Here is a 17,017-nt window from a genome sequence, read left to right on the forward strand (position 1 = left end):
CTCATAGAGCTGATGTACGAACGAGCAACACATGTAACAGATCATCTCTTAGGGAGGGTCACTGTGTTTTTATACCGATTCTTGTTAGCTTCCATTTCAGATGCTGACATTTACTAGTTTTACCCCCAAATCATTTTGGTTTGGAGACTCATTATATGAGTTTTGGTTTGGAGACTCATTATATGTCTCCAAACAATACACCTGAAATCAGAGATCTGTTGAATGATTTACATGGGTATCAGCGTATTAAAAAAATCCACTTGTACTTTCAAATGAGGAAGATGACTTGTACAGACATTTCTGCGGACACAATTTTTGACCCTTTTAAAAGAGAAAAATCTGTCTTTAAAGTGGATTATCTGTCACGGGATGGCTTGATTTTGTTTACACATATGCAAACCCAGGTATTGAGGATATTGTGCGGGTGTCTGTATCCATCCCAGTAGAGCTGTGGTTCCTGGCCTCAATCACAGAGGTTTGGGGAAGCGAGAGACTGAGGAGGCCATCCGGCTGGGAGGGAGAGTTTCTGAGTTTCTAACTGGGAAGTCAAAGATGTGGGTCAAATGTGGTCAGGCCCCAGGAGGCTTTGGTTCTAGAGCACTACTGTTCTGCATATTGGTGTAAGTGCTGACCTGTCACCCAAAAAAGATGTCCCCTGTGACACAGAATGACGTCACAGCTTTAACAATCTCTGCTTACAACCTGATTCACTTTAATACGATTCCAGGTAACACAATTGCACAATGTTATACTTTCAAAAGCAAAGGCTGGGCTATTTCCCATCACTTGGGTTAAAATTTTCACAGGGAGATCAATAAAGCAAAAGCAGAGATACCTAGAATTTTGCAAAAATTCCCAAATGCTGACCCACAAGCAACAGTTGTTCTAAATTGTTGTGTAATTTCACAGAGATGCAGTGATATCTAGAGTTTTCCTTAGGCCATCCTCAAGTCCCTTATGCATATGAAGTGCTCAGGGAATGTTTACCGTTGGGCATAATGAGGGGCATTCTGGTCATGAGTCTTCATGAATCCTCTAAAAAAGTGGAGAGAGTTTAAAAAATATTTCTAATACTGTGTTGGGGGTGGGGATGGCCGCCCCTCATCATGTATCATTGAGAATCCCTGAATACGTTTGCCTGGGGCTTTTCAGGGACTAAATTGAGGGAGAATTAGGGCTCCTTTCTAGCTCCTGGTCATCTGAAGATGTTCTCTAGGGAAGGAAACTCTACCTGTTTTAGGGAGGCTGGGGTGAACTCGAGCCACACTTCCTAGATGTGAACTTAGTGAGCAGGATGCTCCTTTGACCTAGGACAAGCTCTAGTAAGGAATATGTCATCTTGAGGGCCACCACCAAGGCCTGCTCCTGGAACTCTGTGACTGACACATGCAGAGCTTGTGGGGTTCTACTCAGAAAGGGTGGCAGCTGAGTGTAAGGACAAAGAACCTGTCTGAGAGAGCTCCTTGCTGTTCCCAGATCCTCCCGTGCCACGCCAAAAGCCCTCGGTCTTGAACAGGCTCTCTGGCCGGAGACTGGCTATGGAGTGAAACCAGCTCTAGACTGAGGAGCACGTGAGCCTGGGGGTGTGAGCTGGACCTCCGGGACTTCTCTGGTGCACAGTTGCATTTTCTTTGGGGTGAGTGGAAATTATAAAACATGTGAGACTTTACATGTTAAAAATTGGGAGATTCACATAAATATCTGGATTTCTGTTTTGTGAATAATCAGAAGAGCTTGGAAGTACCTGGGCTATATAGCCCCATGACAAAAATCAGCTGACTGAAGCTGTGTCGTGGCTGTCCCCAAGTTTTCCACGTTCATTTGGGACCTGCTCTTCTCATCCGCATTACCAATACAAATCCTGAAGACACTTGAGTTTGCAGCCCTTGATATAGCTAAAAAGTTTGCTGGATACCTTTTATGTATAGAGCTCTGATGCTCTAGACTTAAGCTCCTTCAAAGACTATAGGTGGCTTTATCACTTGTTGGCTAATGCTGTAGACAGTTGCCAGGATGCTTCTGGGGGTAGGGTTGGCCTTACACTAGAGCTGGATTTCCATTGGGTTGTTCACTGGGGACCTACCCCCTCACCTCCCAACTCCTTACCACTTTTTACTTAGAATACCATTAGCATTATAAATGGGACACCTGTGAAAAATTGCCAATGATACTGTCAGGCTCAGGTTTTGCATTTAGAATCAAGTCAGGAAGAAGTGCCATTGCATATGTTGGTGTTCATGCATTTTATTACATATTTTAAAAAATAACATCCGCCCTCTAACAAGCTTAGTTTGCAAATACAAACAGTAGGTGCAAATTGAAAAACAATTATATATAAATCTTTTCACTTGCAAAGGTTCGGGTGTAATTTTTAAAAGTCTCCCCTTACTGGTATGCATAAAAAAATTGCACTGCACAATCTTCAATCAAATTAAAGTGGGATTATATCAAGTGGCTGTACTAGGTCCATTCGGTTTCTTTCTAGAAATACACTGAGTTACCCTCCTGGTAATAATCAGAGTTTCAGAGTTTTATCATTAATGGCGTTGTAAATGTCCTCAGTCATTGGCACATACATTTCTGCTTTGTCATCCAAGAAATACAAGGCATCTTTGATAACTGAAGGGTTAAAGCCCTCTTCCATGAGGGTCACTTTTAGGTGTTTAAAAGTTCCAGTGGTCTCAATGGTGTCCTGAAAAACATCAAACAATCATTTGAGAGCTGTGAAAACAGGTTCTGTGTGATACCAAGATATCCTGTCTTCAGAACCTCCACTAGGGGGCCCTCTGTGGAGGTATTTTTCTTTCCTTTAAAGTTTGACGATCACATGTGGGGAGAGAGAGGCTGCAGACAGTGGAATACAGAGCAGAAGAGTCTGTCACTTGGTGAGCTTCCAGTATTACTGGAATATTCTGATTAATGGTGGGGTGGAGAAAGGAATCTTCTACACACAGACAACTTTTTTTTTTCAGCCTGTTTGTGACACTGAAGACTTGTTTCTTCTTCAATAAATAGGTGATGATCTGAGGATATTTCAACTTTTATGTCTCTCAACCATCACTGTAAAGCATATGTCAGTGTTTTATGAACATCAACAGAAATAACCACTTAACCTTTGCAATATATGGTAATCTAACACTTCTTTTCTCAAATCTTCAGCTACAGAATCACACAGCTCAAGGTCCAAAAGTGAGAGTGTTAAACTAAGGGGTTAATGTTTGAGAAAGAAAAAAAAAATCTCTATCCGTGACAGTTTAGCCTTTGGTAGTTCCTACTGGCTAATGATGCCCAATTAAAGTTCACATCATAGAAAGGTGCAGGACTTCAGTGGATTTTTCCATTCTTTAAAAATGGAAACAATAAATAAGAGGGTCGGAGCATTTCTATTTTATATGTTTGTTATACCTCATCAAACAGACTTTGTGAGTTATTTGCTAACACTGTTGCTGAATGAACTGCCTGTAGTTTTAGGGAAAAAGGAATTAGGATTTGGTTTCAGCTAGCTATATTTTCTGGTATTTCAGCTTCCTCATTTAGCTTCCTGAAAGGGTAGTGAAAATTTGGCCATTTTGCTCTCCATGGTAGAAGAGGAATTGTTCCCTAAGACGCAGGTGTCTCCAAGAGAGAGGATAACTGAACTTTATAACAAGGGGTCTCACCTGTATTCTTAGAAACCGGGGCCTTGCATAATTGGGCAGGTAATCGGCCACATGCTTAAAGAGTTTCCTTCCATCAAATTCATGGTCTTCCTTCATCCTGATGGAGGCCATGCCAATTCGACCCTCGTGACCTAGAGTTAAAGTGAGAAAAAATTAGGTGGGTTGTAACTATTTATTTTATTTATGATGCTTTGCTAGGTCAAAGAACAGAGAACTGAGACAGCATTATGGCATGGGTTACTTTTGGATAGCTGGAATTTTTATTTCAAATATATGTTGAAGTTAAATTCTAAAGTGAATTAAAGATAACAACAAAACAACAAGCTATACATTGATTGAATCTTTATTACATGCCAGGTCCTTTACTAAGTGTGCTTTATGTACTGTCTTATTTAACCCTCATGACAACCTTACGAAGAGGTACAAAGGTTATCTCCATTTTACAGGTGAAGAAAGTGAGGCTTAATGACGTTAAAAGACTTGTTCAGAAAAAAAAGAAAAGACTTGTTCAAGTTCATGCAGCAAATACTAGGCAGGGCCAGAAATGGAATTGAGGCAGGCTGGCTAAAGATCCTGTGCTTATTGACATCATCCTTCTTGGCAGCCTAGATGTAAACACCAGAAAGGGAAAAAGGTTGAACTAGTGGCTAAAAAATTTTTTTGGACTCTGGTGAAAAACCCTTGCTCCCCTGTCAAGGATAACTGGGCTCAGGTTGTTCTTTGGGTCGCAGGTCAGGTCTGTTGTGCTTCCAGGCACAAATGTGCACCTCTGAGACTTATATAATCACGGTTCCTAATAGCTTTGCCTCTGCATTTCAGAGAGGCTGCAGGACAGGAGGGTGAAGGCAGATCAAGGTTGAGCGGTATGTGCCCACCGCACCACGCCTCCCCACCTTGATGCCTTCTAGTCCAGAGAGGTTGTGCTCTCCACAGGGGAAACAGATCCTAACAGCTCTTTCTTCCTGGTGTTTAGAACAATTACCATTGTTTTCTTGTGAGGACAGTGGTAATTACATATTAATACCTCTTCTACGTGATCCGGCAGACCCAGTGGGAGTCCAGGTCCACTTCCCTGAACTACTTAACTGTAATCAGAGAGGGGGAAGGAGCCGCCCTTCGTCACCTGGGCCCCAGCTTTTGAAATCTCTCCCATGGTGATTGTGTGTTTACCCATGACTCTAAAGAAGGCAGAAAACAAGAGGAAAAATTATAAGAAAGGAAATGCATCCTCATTTGCTTTGCCTCTTATCTGAAGGAGGGAGGCAGGGCATCATACCCTCTTTCTCTAGGGGTCCCTGGTAGCTGTCTCCAAGGTACCAGTCTCAGGAATCTTGAGTGTCTCCAATGAGCTCCTTTTAGAATTAAGGCAGAGGCTGATGCAACAGAAATCTTCAGTGTCAACTGGCTCCTTGCTTCTTGCTCTGGCAGAGGCAGTGCCCAACAGAGAGGCGAATGGGGCTGTTGGATCTCAGGTCTCTGTCCTGACTCCCAGAGGTTGGCTGGGGCTAGTTCAGCTCCAGGGGGAAGGTTCCTGTCTGCAGCAGTTCGGGCCAGAGGTTCTCTAGAGTTGCACTATCCAATATGGTGGCCACTGGTCACATGTAGCTATTAAAATTAATTATAATTAAATAAAATAAAAAATTCAGTTCCTCAGTTGCACTAGCCACATTTCAAGTGCTCAACAGCCATATGGTAGCTATTGGCTACCATGCTGGACAGTGCAGATATAGAACATTTTCAGAACACTGCAGAAAGTTCTATTGATAATATAAAGCTCTAGAGAATAGTTTGGCAGTTCTGGTGTCATCTCTATTCTAGGCCCAAACTTAGAAGTTTCTTCCTGGTCCAAAGCTGAGATATGTGAAGGCCTTCTTCAGCCCTTTGGTAGTGAGAATCACCCTGGTGGACTGATGCCTTTCTCTAGATAGACCTGCCACATTTCTAGGCTGCAAGAGTGGCACTGAGAATCACAGAATCTGAAAATAGGAGAGACTTTAGGGTTCATCTCTAATCTTTCACTGCTGTAAGAATTCTCACAGGATCCCAGGTGGACAGCCAGCCTCTTTACACATCCCAGTTGGTGGGACATTGTCTGCCTCAGGAGACGGACCATTCTGATGTTGGTCCCTCTGGCTACAGGAGAGTTCTCAGGCTAAAATTTGCTCCCTGGTCATTTCAATCCATCCATTTTATTCTGCTCTCCAGTGCAACATAAACACAGCTGCTCCTTGTTCTACCTGACTTGTCTCCCAATCATTTGAAACCCATTAGCCTCCTCTTCTTTGATCTATATCAATGGCTCCTAAACTTTACTGGGTGGTAGACCCACTTGGGAATTAAAAAAAAGACACAAAGATTGAGTCCCAAACCCCAGATCTGGGCTTTAAAAAGTTTCCCAGAAGGGCTTCCCTGGTGGCACAGTGGTTGAGAGTCCACCTGCCGATGCAGGGGACATGGGTTCGTGCCCGGTCCGGGAAGATCCCATGTGCCACAGAGTGGCTGGGCCCATGAGCCATGGCCTCTGAGCCTGTGTGTCTGGAGCCTGTGCTCTGCAATGGGAGAGGCCACAGCAGTGAGAGGCCCGCACACCACACACACAAAAAAAGTTTCCCAGATGATTCTGATGACTGGCTAAATTTTCAGAACTGCTAGGCCTCCATGCTTCTCAGACTTCAGTGTTTTTTAAAAATTGTGGTAAAACATACAATTCATTATTTTAACCATTTTAAAGTATACAGTTCAGTGGCATTTAGTACATTCACAGTGTTGTGCAACTATCACCAGTATCTAGCTCTAGAACATTTTCATCACTCCAAAACCAGACTTCATTTGTTTTAAGAATCACTGGAGGGCTTGTTAAAACACAGCTCCCTGGGCTCCACCCCAGAGATTCTGGTTCAGTAGTTCTGGGGTGGGCATTTTTAGCATGAGAAATATCAAATTTTTAACAAGCTCCTGGGCGATGATGCTGTTGCTGGTCCAGGGACCCTACTGTCAAATGAAAAAAATGCACAACGTGAGAGTTGTGAGTTAAATTTTATTTGGGGGCAAAATGAGGACTATAGCCTGGGAGACAGCATTTCAGATAGCTCTGAGACACTGCTCCAAAGAGGTAGGGCAGAAGGTCAGTACACATGGGATTTTAGTGAAGGGGGAGTACATGCAACCAGGCACTTTTTTTTTTTTTTTTTTTTTTTTTTTGCAGTACGCGGGGCTCTCACTGTTGTGGCCTCTCCCGTTGCGGAGCACAGGCTCCAGACACGCAGGCTCAGCGGCCATGGCTCACGGGCCCAGCTGCTCCGCGACATGTGGGATCTTCCCAGACCGGGGCACGAACCCGTGTCCCCTGCATCGACAGGCGGACTCTCAACCACTGTGCCACCAGGGAAGCCCAAGGCACATATTTTTTGCAGAAGGTTTCTGCTAGTCACAAGGAGCAGATGTCACCATGAAGGATTTTAGTGCTTTTTTAGATAAGAGGAGATGCAAGAATTGGGCTCATAAAATCTTCTCCTGAAAATATCTATCTGAAGACCTGTTCTGCCAGTTTTTCCCAGAGCACAGAGTGCCTCATTCCTGATCTCCACCCTGAACTCCTTTCAGGGTGTGTTGAAAGTCAGCAGCTATAGCGGCTCATAATTTGATCCTTGTAGAGGTAGATGGCAAGTGCCAATCTGTAGGTGACACCACTTTGAAGAGCAGTGGATTAGGCCTTTCCATTCCATTTCCCATATTCTCTTACCTTCTCATACTCATTCTTTTGTATTGTTACTTTATAAAATCCAGCATTTAGAAGGGCATGCAACGTATTCCAGATGGGGTCTGTGAGAGGCCCAGCATGGTGCCATGGCTGACAACCACAACATGGGCCCTTGTGTTAATTCAGCCTGCAATCCAACATGAGAAGTATTCTGCACCCCTCGGACTCTGACCTGAGATGTGGCTACACTTCCTGTCAAGTCATTGTCACCGGGTTGGAGAGGAGCAGGCAAGAGAAAGCCTCAAATATTCTTTAAAAAATAAAAGGACAGCACAATGTCATGTGAAACCATCATAGCTCAGGTAAAAGGGACTTTGGGATGTCCATTTTGAGTATAGATGAGAATCCCAAATACTGAGTTCTAGGGAATACCAATTCCCCTAGTACCTTATATTTGGATAGTGATTTGGAAGTTTTAATTCTCTCTGACATCTATAATTAAAATGATTTCTTTTCATGACAACCCTCATGTACATGTCTGATAAATATACATTTAGTATTTATGTAATTAAAATGAATTAGTTGTCTCGACAATCTTAACTGCAGGATTGGTATTATCTCTAATTTAGTGATTTGTGTGAAGTCAAACAGCCAGCAGGTGTTGGAGCCAGGACCCAAAATCAGACCTCACCCTCCCCACTCTGCTGGCAGAGGCAGCTCTGCAGACAGAGGCTTGGTGACAGCACTTTGTGTGATGATTCTGAAACTCAGTGGAGCAAGCTGGGGTCAGGGACTTGGTTTAAAAGAAGAGTCTGGAAAAAATCAGCTCCTTCCTGGCTTTTTTCCTCTAGCAACGGGACTTGCTCTTATTTGTGCCTCCCAGTTCAGAGGCCAAGATACCACTTCCAAGCTCTCAAGCATGATACCTCTTTTCTTGAGGCATGCCAAATGCTGCATGGACCCTCCATCATGGAGAGATTTGGCTTGCTTGAGAGCCCAAGAACAGCTGGAGAGTGAACCACAGAGGAAGGCCAGGTTCAGATGTACTGACCTGTCTGATTTATAATGGCACATAAACCAGACATAAGCCCCTTACTCCCAGGAGGCTGGGAAAGAGTTGTTTGATTCTCCAGCTGGCAGGAGGAAGTGATGACAAACTTTGCCTGGGGGTTAAAATTATGTTCAGTTAGTGTAGGAGTTTTGGCATTGATTTATAATATCTTGCGCATACCTGGCACAGACACGCCATAAACATTCACTTCTTGGACAAAATCAACCAGTCCTACTATGTCAGCAACTTCAGTGGTGGCCACATTTTCCCCTTTCCACCTGGAAGAAAAGGCAAGGTTAGCAGAGGTCACTGGTGGTCTGCGGTGCAGGTTGTCTGTGACAGGTGTTTCCTCCAGACCTCTGTGGGGTGGCTGCACTTGTCTTCCTCACCTTGGCCCCCAAACTCTCCAACTTAGTCATGGGAGAGGCACCCTGCTTGAGGCATGAAAGACAAAGGCATAGACCTAAAGAATAAAATGTGGAATTTTAATGTTGCCACGTGAAATGTGATACACAGAATGATGTTCTAATGTTAAAATATGGGCTTGGCCTAAGAAAGGCACTAGAAATCAAAAATAAATCTCAATGACTTTTTGCTGTGTTTAGGTCTCTCACTTCCCTCATTCACTAACTTTGGCTGCTATTTAATTCAGTTAGTAAATTTCTAATAACTAGAATTTCATACTTGTATTTTAGGGTCTTATGGCAATGAAAAAGCTTTTAATAAGAAAGAAAATATCATACTCTATTTGTAGGGAGAATAATGTTAGTGCCCAATCAGGTGCTACTTTTTCTTTTAATAAAGAGTTAAATTTTGTCTTACATTTAAAAATTCTTTAGATCTCCCAGAAGTATCTTTTTTAGTAACATAAAGGTGGCATAAAATAATGATATAGATCCAGAGTCATGGGATATTAGAGATGGAAGGAACCCTAAGGATCGTTGGGGCCCTCATTTCATGGGTGAAGGAACTGAGGTGCAGAAAGATTACCTGCCTGATAACACAGCTGCTCAGGGGTAAGAGGAGCTGAGTTCTTCTCATTCATATCCATGCTCTTTCTACTACAGACAGACAACTTCCATCTCTTCCTCATTCATTCATGCAAAAAGGAATCACTGTACTAGGTGCTGGGGGGCGAACAAGCAGACACAGGGTCTGGCCTGAGGGAGTTTATACGGGAAGGAAGCTGGTTAAACAGAAATGTCATGAAGCTGGAGGACCATGCTGTTGCTGAGAATTAATTTCATGGTCTATTATGATGACTTTCAAACTCCACTGTGCTGACTTGGGGGTTCTGTGGGAAAGCATCTGGTTGGGAATGGAGAGTGGGAGGGAGAGGAGCAGATGGGGCTCAGAACTCTCACCTCCTCTTCAACTAGATCAGCTTCACATTAATTTGATTTGATTTTATCTGAGAAAAAGCCTCATGATTGGAAACAGTATGAAAATCCCTGGCTGACCTGAGTGACTGGTAATAATTGAGGATAAATGGGAGGAATTGGATGGACTAAGTTATTTAGGTGCCCAAAATCAGACACAGGTTTTTTCTCCTAGTTTCATCTGGTGTTGCTCAACCAAGATAACTATGCATTGCAGAGTGATACCCTATGTATTTTGCTCCTTGTTTTCTGGGAATACAGGAGGTTGAATTGACACGCCAAAGAGACAGAAGGAAATGGAGTACCATAACCAAAGTGGAATGTGACTCTAATTTAGGAGTAAGCCAAATTGTGCACGTGTTTGTTTTTGGCTCAACAATTCAGAGAAACCAACCGGAATGTATCTCCAACTCTGTCGTGGAAGTAGATAAAATTTTCGTGGTCCATCATTAAGAGATCTCCACTGTTGAAATACACGTCTCCTTTCTTAAAGACATCTCTCAGTTTTTTCTTCTCTGTCTGAGTCTTTCCTCCAGCATAGCCACTAAATGGTGTGAGTTGTGTGATTCTGCAAACCAGGAGTCCAACTTCACCTAAGAAAGAAGAAAGTAAATTGTTATTTTATGTACTAGCAGTAGGCAAATTTTAGTGTTAACCTTCTTTTAAAACTGATGCCATACAACCCAGTGGCAACAAGCTGGCTGCAGGAAGAGTCATTTTACATGCATGTGTACATGTATTTCCATGTACATCATATACACACATATATACACCATGCACACACACACAGCACATTATTCTCTATGGCCACACATTTGTAATTCTTTTAATACTAATCTTTCACTGAATAATGATTTACACACACAATTAGACAAATGCATAGTAGTTTAAGCTTAAAGGAAAGGCCTGTTAAAGCTAACTGTAGTTTTGCAATCATAATTACATATCCCCTTTTGCAAAATGCTTACCTCATAATCAGGAAATTATTAAGCTAGGTTTCAAATTATAGTTATATTACGTGTAGTGGTAAATTACTATCTTTTGGAATTTATCTATTTCCGAGAGTACGAAAATAAACCTCTTTATTTCCCCCACTCTGATAAATTTTACCATGTGTTCATTTAAGCAGTGATATGTTAGTTCTTAAGAGTCACTTAGTTAAGGTAAGAAAAGGCACAGGTTAATTGAACAAAAATCCACTGTACCTTTGGGAACTTTGATGCAATATCCATTTCCATCTCGAACGGGTTCATCTTTCTCCACATCATATTTAATCAGCTCATAAGTTATGACTTTCTAGCAAAATTAAAATGGATCATTCTGAGCACATATTCTTTCACAAAGTTTTCTTTTTTATTGTGGCATAGCATACATAAAGCATACAAAGTGCACATACTTTAAGTGTACAGCTTGATGAATTTTTGCATATGCATACCCTTATGTAACTACTGCCCAGATCAAGACACTAAACATTTTCATTACCTTAAGAAGTTTCCTCCTGCCCCTTTCTATCAAGTCACTATTCTGACTTTTATTGCCATCAAGTAGTCTTAAGCATCAAATAAGTGAAATAAATATATGCCTTAGTATCTGCTGCTTTCACTCAACATAATATCTGTGATATCCATCCCTCCCTGTTGGTGTTTGTGTCAGTGGTGTACTTTTTTTGCCATGCAACTTTCCTTGTATGAATATACCACAATTTATTTATCTCTTCTCCTATTAATGGACATTTGGATGTTTCTAGTTTTAGACTATTAAATATAAAGCTGTTATGAACATTCTCATGCATGATTTTTGGTGGACACGTCACATGTGGGCTTTTAAAATCTTGTTTAGGGGAGACCTTCAAGATGGCGGAGGAGTGAGATGTGGAGATCGCCTTCCTCCCCACAAATACATCAGAACTACATCTACACGTGGAACTGCTCCTACACAACACCTACTGAACGCTGGCAGAAGACCTCAGACTTCCCAAAAGGTAAGAAACTCCCCACGTACCCGGGTAGGGCAAAAGAAAAAAGAAAAAAACAGAGACAAAGGAATAGGGACGGGACCTGCACCAGTGGGAGGGAGCTGTGAAGGAGGAAAGGTTTCCACACACTAGGAAGCCCCTTCGCCGGTGGAGAAGGCGGGTGGCGGAGGGGGGAAGCTTTGGAGCCACGGAGGAGAGCGCAGCAACAGGGGTGCAGAGGGCAAAGCGGAGAGATTCCCGCACAGAGGATCGGTGCCGATCAGCACTCACCAGCCCGAGAGGCTTGTCTGCTCACCCTCCGGGGCGAGCAGGGGCTGGGAGCTGAGGCTCGGGCTTCGGGGGTTGGATCCCAGGGAGAGGACTGGGGTTGGATGCGTGAACACAGCCTGAAGGGGGCTAATGCGCCACGGCTAGCCGGGAGGGAGTCCAGGAAAAAGTCTGGACCTGCCTAAGAGGCAAGAGGCCATTGTTCTGGGGTGCGCGAGGACAGGGGATTCAGAGCACCGCCTAAATGAGCTCCAGAGACGGGTGCGAGCCGCGGCTATCAGCGCGGACCCCAGAGATGGGCATGAGACGCTAAGGCTGCTGCTGCCGCCACCAAGAAGCCTGTGTGGGAGCACAGGTCACTATCCACACCTCCGCTCCCGGGAGCCTGTGCAATCCGCCAATGCCAGGGTCCTGTGATCCAGGGACAACTTCCCGGGGACAACACATGGCGCGCCTCAGGCTGGTACAACTTCACGCCGGCCTCTGCCGCCGCAGGCTCGCCCGGCATCCGTACCCCTCCCTCCCCCCTGGCCTGAGTGAGCCAGAGTCCCCGAACCAGCTGCTCCTTTAAACCTGTCCTGTCTGAGCGAAGAACAGACGCCCTCAGGCGACCTACACGCAGAGGCGGAGCCAAATCCAAAGCTGAGGCCCGGGAGCTGTGCGAACAAAGAAGAGAAAGGGAAATCCCTCCCAGCAGCCTCAGGAGCAGCGGATTAAATCTCCACAATCAACTTGATGTACCCTGCATCTGTGGAATACCTGAATAGACAACGAATCATCCCAAATTGAGGCAGTGGACTTTGGGAGCAATGATATATATATATATATATATTTTTTTTTTGCTGTACGCAGGCCTCTCACTGTTGTGGCCTCCCCCATTGCGGAGCACAGGCTCCGGACGCACAGGCCCAGCGGCCATGGCTCACGGGCCCAGCCTCTCTGCGGCATGTGGGATCTTCCCAGACCGGGGCACGAACCCGTATCCCCTGCATCGGCAGGCGGACTCTCAACCACTGCGCCACCAGGGAAGCCCTGATATATATATTTTATTCCTTTTTCTCTTTTTGTGAGTGTGTATGTGTGTGCTTCTTTATGTGATTTTGTCTGTATAGCTTTGCTTTTACCATTTGTCCTAGGGTTCTGTCTGTCCGCTTTTTTGTTGTTGTTCTTTTTTAACTACAGTTAGTTTTCAGAACTTGTTATCATTGGTGGATTTCTTTTTTGGTTTGGTTGCTCTCTTCTTTCCTTTTTTATTACTTTTTATTTTTTTTTATTTTTAGTAATTATTTTTTATTTTAATAACTTTATTTTATTTATTTATTTCTTTTTTTCTCCCTGTTCTTCTGAGCCATGTGGCTGATAGGGTCTTGCTGCTCTGGCCGGGTGTCAGGCCTATGCCTCTGAGGTGGGAGAGCCGAGTTCAGGACATTGGTCCGCTAGAGACCTCCCAGCTCCTCATAATATCAATTGATGAGAGGTCTCCCAGAGATATCCTTCTCAACGCTAAGACCCAGCTCCACTGAATGACCAGCGAGCTCCAGTGCTGGACACCCCATGCCAAACAACTAGCAAGACAGGAACACAACCCCACCCATTAGCAGAGAAGCTGCCTAAAATCATAGTAAGGTCACAGACACCCTGAAACACACCACCAGATGTGGTCCTGCCCACCAGAAAGACAATATCCAGCCTCATTCACCAGAACACAGGCACCAGTCCCCTCCACCAGGAAGGCTACACAAGCACACTAAACAAACCTTACTCACTGGGGTAGACACCAAAAACAATGGGAATGACAAACCTGCAGCCTGTGAAAAGGAGACCACAAACACAGTAAGTGAAGCAAAATGAGAAGGCAGAGAAATATGCAGCAGATGTAGGAGTAAGGTAAAAACCCACCAGACCAAACAAATGAGGAAGAAATAGGCAGTCAACCTGAAAAAGAATTCAGAGTAATGATAGTAAAGATGATCCAAAATCTTGGAAATAGAATGGAGAAAATACAAGAAACATTTAAAAAGGACCTAGAAGAACTAAAGAGCAAACAAACAATGATAAACAACACAATAAATGAAATTAAAAATTCTCTAGAAGGAATCAATAGCAGAATGACTGAGGCAGAAGAACAGACAAGTGACCTGGAAGATAAAATAGTGGAAATAATTACTGCAGAGCAGAATAAAGAAAAAAGAATGAAAAGAATTGAAAACAGTCTCAGAGACCTCTGGGACAACATTAAACACACCAACATTTGAATTATAGGGGTCCCAGAAGAAGAGAAAAAGAAAGGGACTGAGAAATATTTGAAGAGATTATAGTTGAAAACTTCCCTAATATGGAAAAGGAAATAGTTAATCAAGTCCAAGAAGCACAGAGAGTCCCATACAGGATAAATCCAAGGAGAAACATGCCAAGACACATATTAATCAAACTATCAAAAATTAAATACAAAGAACAAATATTAAAAGCAGCAAGGGAAAAACAACAAATAACATACAAGGGAATCCCCATAAGGTTAACAGCTGATCTTTCAGCAGAAACTCTGCAAGCCAGAAGACAGTGGCAGAACATATTTAAAGTGATGAAAGGGAAAAGCCTACAACCAAGATTACTCTCCCTAGCAAGGATCTCATTCAGATTTCACAGAGAAATTAAAACCTTTACAGACAAGCAAAAGCTAAGATACTGCAGCACCACCAAACCAGCTTTACAACAGATGCTAAAGGAACTTCCCTAGGCAGGAACACAAGAGAAGGAAAAGACCTATAATAACAAACCCAAAACAATTAAAATGGTAATAGGGACATACATATCGATAATTATCTTATATGCAAATGGAATAAATGTTCCAACCAAAAGGCATAGACTGAATGGATACAAAAACAAGACCCGTATATATGCTGTTTACAAGAGACCCACTTCAGACCTAGGGACACAAACAGACTGAAAGTGAGGGGATGGAAATAGATATTCCATGCAAATGGAAATCAAAAGAAAGCTGGAGTAGCAATTCTCATATCAGACAAAACAGACTTTTAAGCAAAGACTATTGCCAGAGACAAAGAAGGACACTACTTAATGATCAAGGGATCAATCCAAGAAGAAGATATAACAATTGTAAGTATTTATGCACCCAACATAGGAGCACCTCAATACATAAGGCAAATACTAACAGCCATAAAAGAGGAAAGCGACAGTAACTCAATCACCGTAGGGGACTTTAACACCCCACTTGCACCAATGGACAGATCATCCAAAATGAAAATAAATAAGGAAACACAAGCTTTAAATGATACATTAAACAATATGGGCTTAATTGATATTTATACGACATTCCATCCAAAAACATCAGAATACACTTTCTTCTCAAGTGCTTATGGAACATTCTCCAGGATAGATCATATCCTGGGTCACAAATCAAGCCTTGGTAAATTTAAGAAAATTGAAATTGTATCAAGTATCTTTTCCAACCACAATGCTATGAGACTAGATATAAATTATAGGAAAAAAATCTGTAAAAAATACAAATACATGGAGGCTAAACAATGCACCACTTAATAACCAAGAGATCACTGAAGATATCAAAGAGGAAATAAAAAAATACCTAAAAACAAATGACAATGAAAACACGATGACCCAAAACCTATAGGATGCAGCAAAAGCAGTTCTAAGAGGGAAGTTTATAGCAATACAATCCTACCTCAAGAAACAAGAAACATCTCAAATAAACAACCTAACCTTACACCTAAAGCAATTAGAGAAAGAAGAGCAAAAAACCCCCAAAGTTAGCAGAAGGAAATAAATCATAAAGATCAGATCAGAAATAAATGAAAAAGAAATGAAGGCAATGATAGCAAAGATCAGTAAAACTAAAAGCTGGTTCTTTGAGAAGGTAAATAAAATTGATAAACCATTAGCCAGACTCATCAAGAAAAAAAGGGAGAAGACTCAAATCAATAGAATTAGAAAAGGAAAAAGAAGTAACAACTGACACTGCAGAAATACAAAGGATCATGGGAGATTACTACAAGCAACTCTATGCCAATAAAATGGACAACCTTGAAGAAATGGACAAATTCTTAGAAAAGCACAACCTTCTGAGACTGAACCAGGAAGAAATAGAAAATATAAGCAGACCAATCACAAGCACTGAAATTGAAACTGTGATAAAAAATCTTCCAACAAACAAAAGCTCAGGACCAGATGGCTTCACAGGCGAATTCTATCAAACATTTAGAGAAAAGCTAACACCTATCCTCCTCAGACTCTTCCAAAATACAGCAGAGGGAGGAACACTCCAAACTCATTCCATGAGGCCACCATCACCCTGACACCAAAACCAGGCAAAGATGTCACAAAGAAAGAAAACTACAGGCCAATATCACTGATGAACATAGACGCAAAAATCCTCAACAAAATACTAGCAAACAGAATCCAACAGCACATTAAAAGGGTCATACACTATGATCAGCTGGGGTTTGCAAGGAACCTTCAATATATGCAAATCAATCAATGTGATACTCCATATTAACAAATTGAAGGATAAAAACCATATGATCATCTCAATAGATGCAGAGACAGCTTTTGACAAAATTCAACACCCATTTATGATAAATACCCTCCAGAAAGGAGGCATAGAGGGAACTTTCCTCAACATAATAAAGTACATATATGACAAACCCACAGCCAACATCATTCTCAATGGTGAAAAATTAAGACCATTTCTGCTAAGATTAGGAACAAGACAAGGTTGCCCACTCTCACCACTCTATTCAACATAGTTTTGGAAGTTTTAGCCACAGCAATCAGAGAAGAAAAAGAAATAAAAGGAATTCAAATCGGAAAAGAAGAAATAAAGCTGTCACTGTTTGCAGATGACGTGATACTATACATAGAAAATCCTAAAGATGCTACCAGAAAACTACTAGAGCTAATCAATGAATATGGTAAATTTGCAGGATACAAAATTAATGCACAGAAATCTCT

General features: G+C 42.3%; 1 protein-coding gene across 1 annotated transcript in view; it reads right to left on the bottom strand.

Annotated features, from left to right (window-relative positions):
• Positions 1 to 2,228: 2,228 nt before the first annotated feature.
• The window catches only part of SLC27A2 (solute carrier family 27 member 2), a 53,233-nt gene continuing 38,444 nt past the window's right edge, over positions 2,229 to 17,017 (bottom strand). Inside the window, exons 6-10 of the mRNA XM_081227186.1 lie at positions 10,995 to 11,085; positions 10,184 to 10,382; positions 8,591 to 8,688; positions 3,660 to 3,790; positions 2,229 to 2,692 (exon numbers count right to left, since the gene is read on the bottom strand). Of these exons, the coding sequence (XP_081083312.1) occupies positions 2,516 to 2,692; positions 3,660 to 3,790; positions 8,591 to 8,688; positions 10,184 to 10,382; positions 10,995 to 11,085 (696 nt within the window). The 3' untranslated portion in view covers positions 2,229 to 2,515. The remainder of the gene's footprint in view (positions 2,693 to 3,659; positions 3,791 to 8,590; positions 8,689 to 10,183; positions 10,383 to 10,994; positions 11,086 to 17,017) is intronic.

Source organism: Mesoplodon bidens (assembly GCF_964165515.1).
Source record: "Mesoplodon bidens genome assembly, chromosome: 3".
NCBI lineage: Eukaryota > Metazoa > Chordata > Mammalia > Artiodactyla > Ziphiidae > Mesoplodon > Mesoplodon bidens.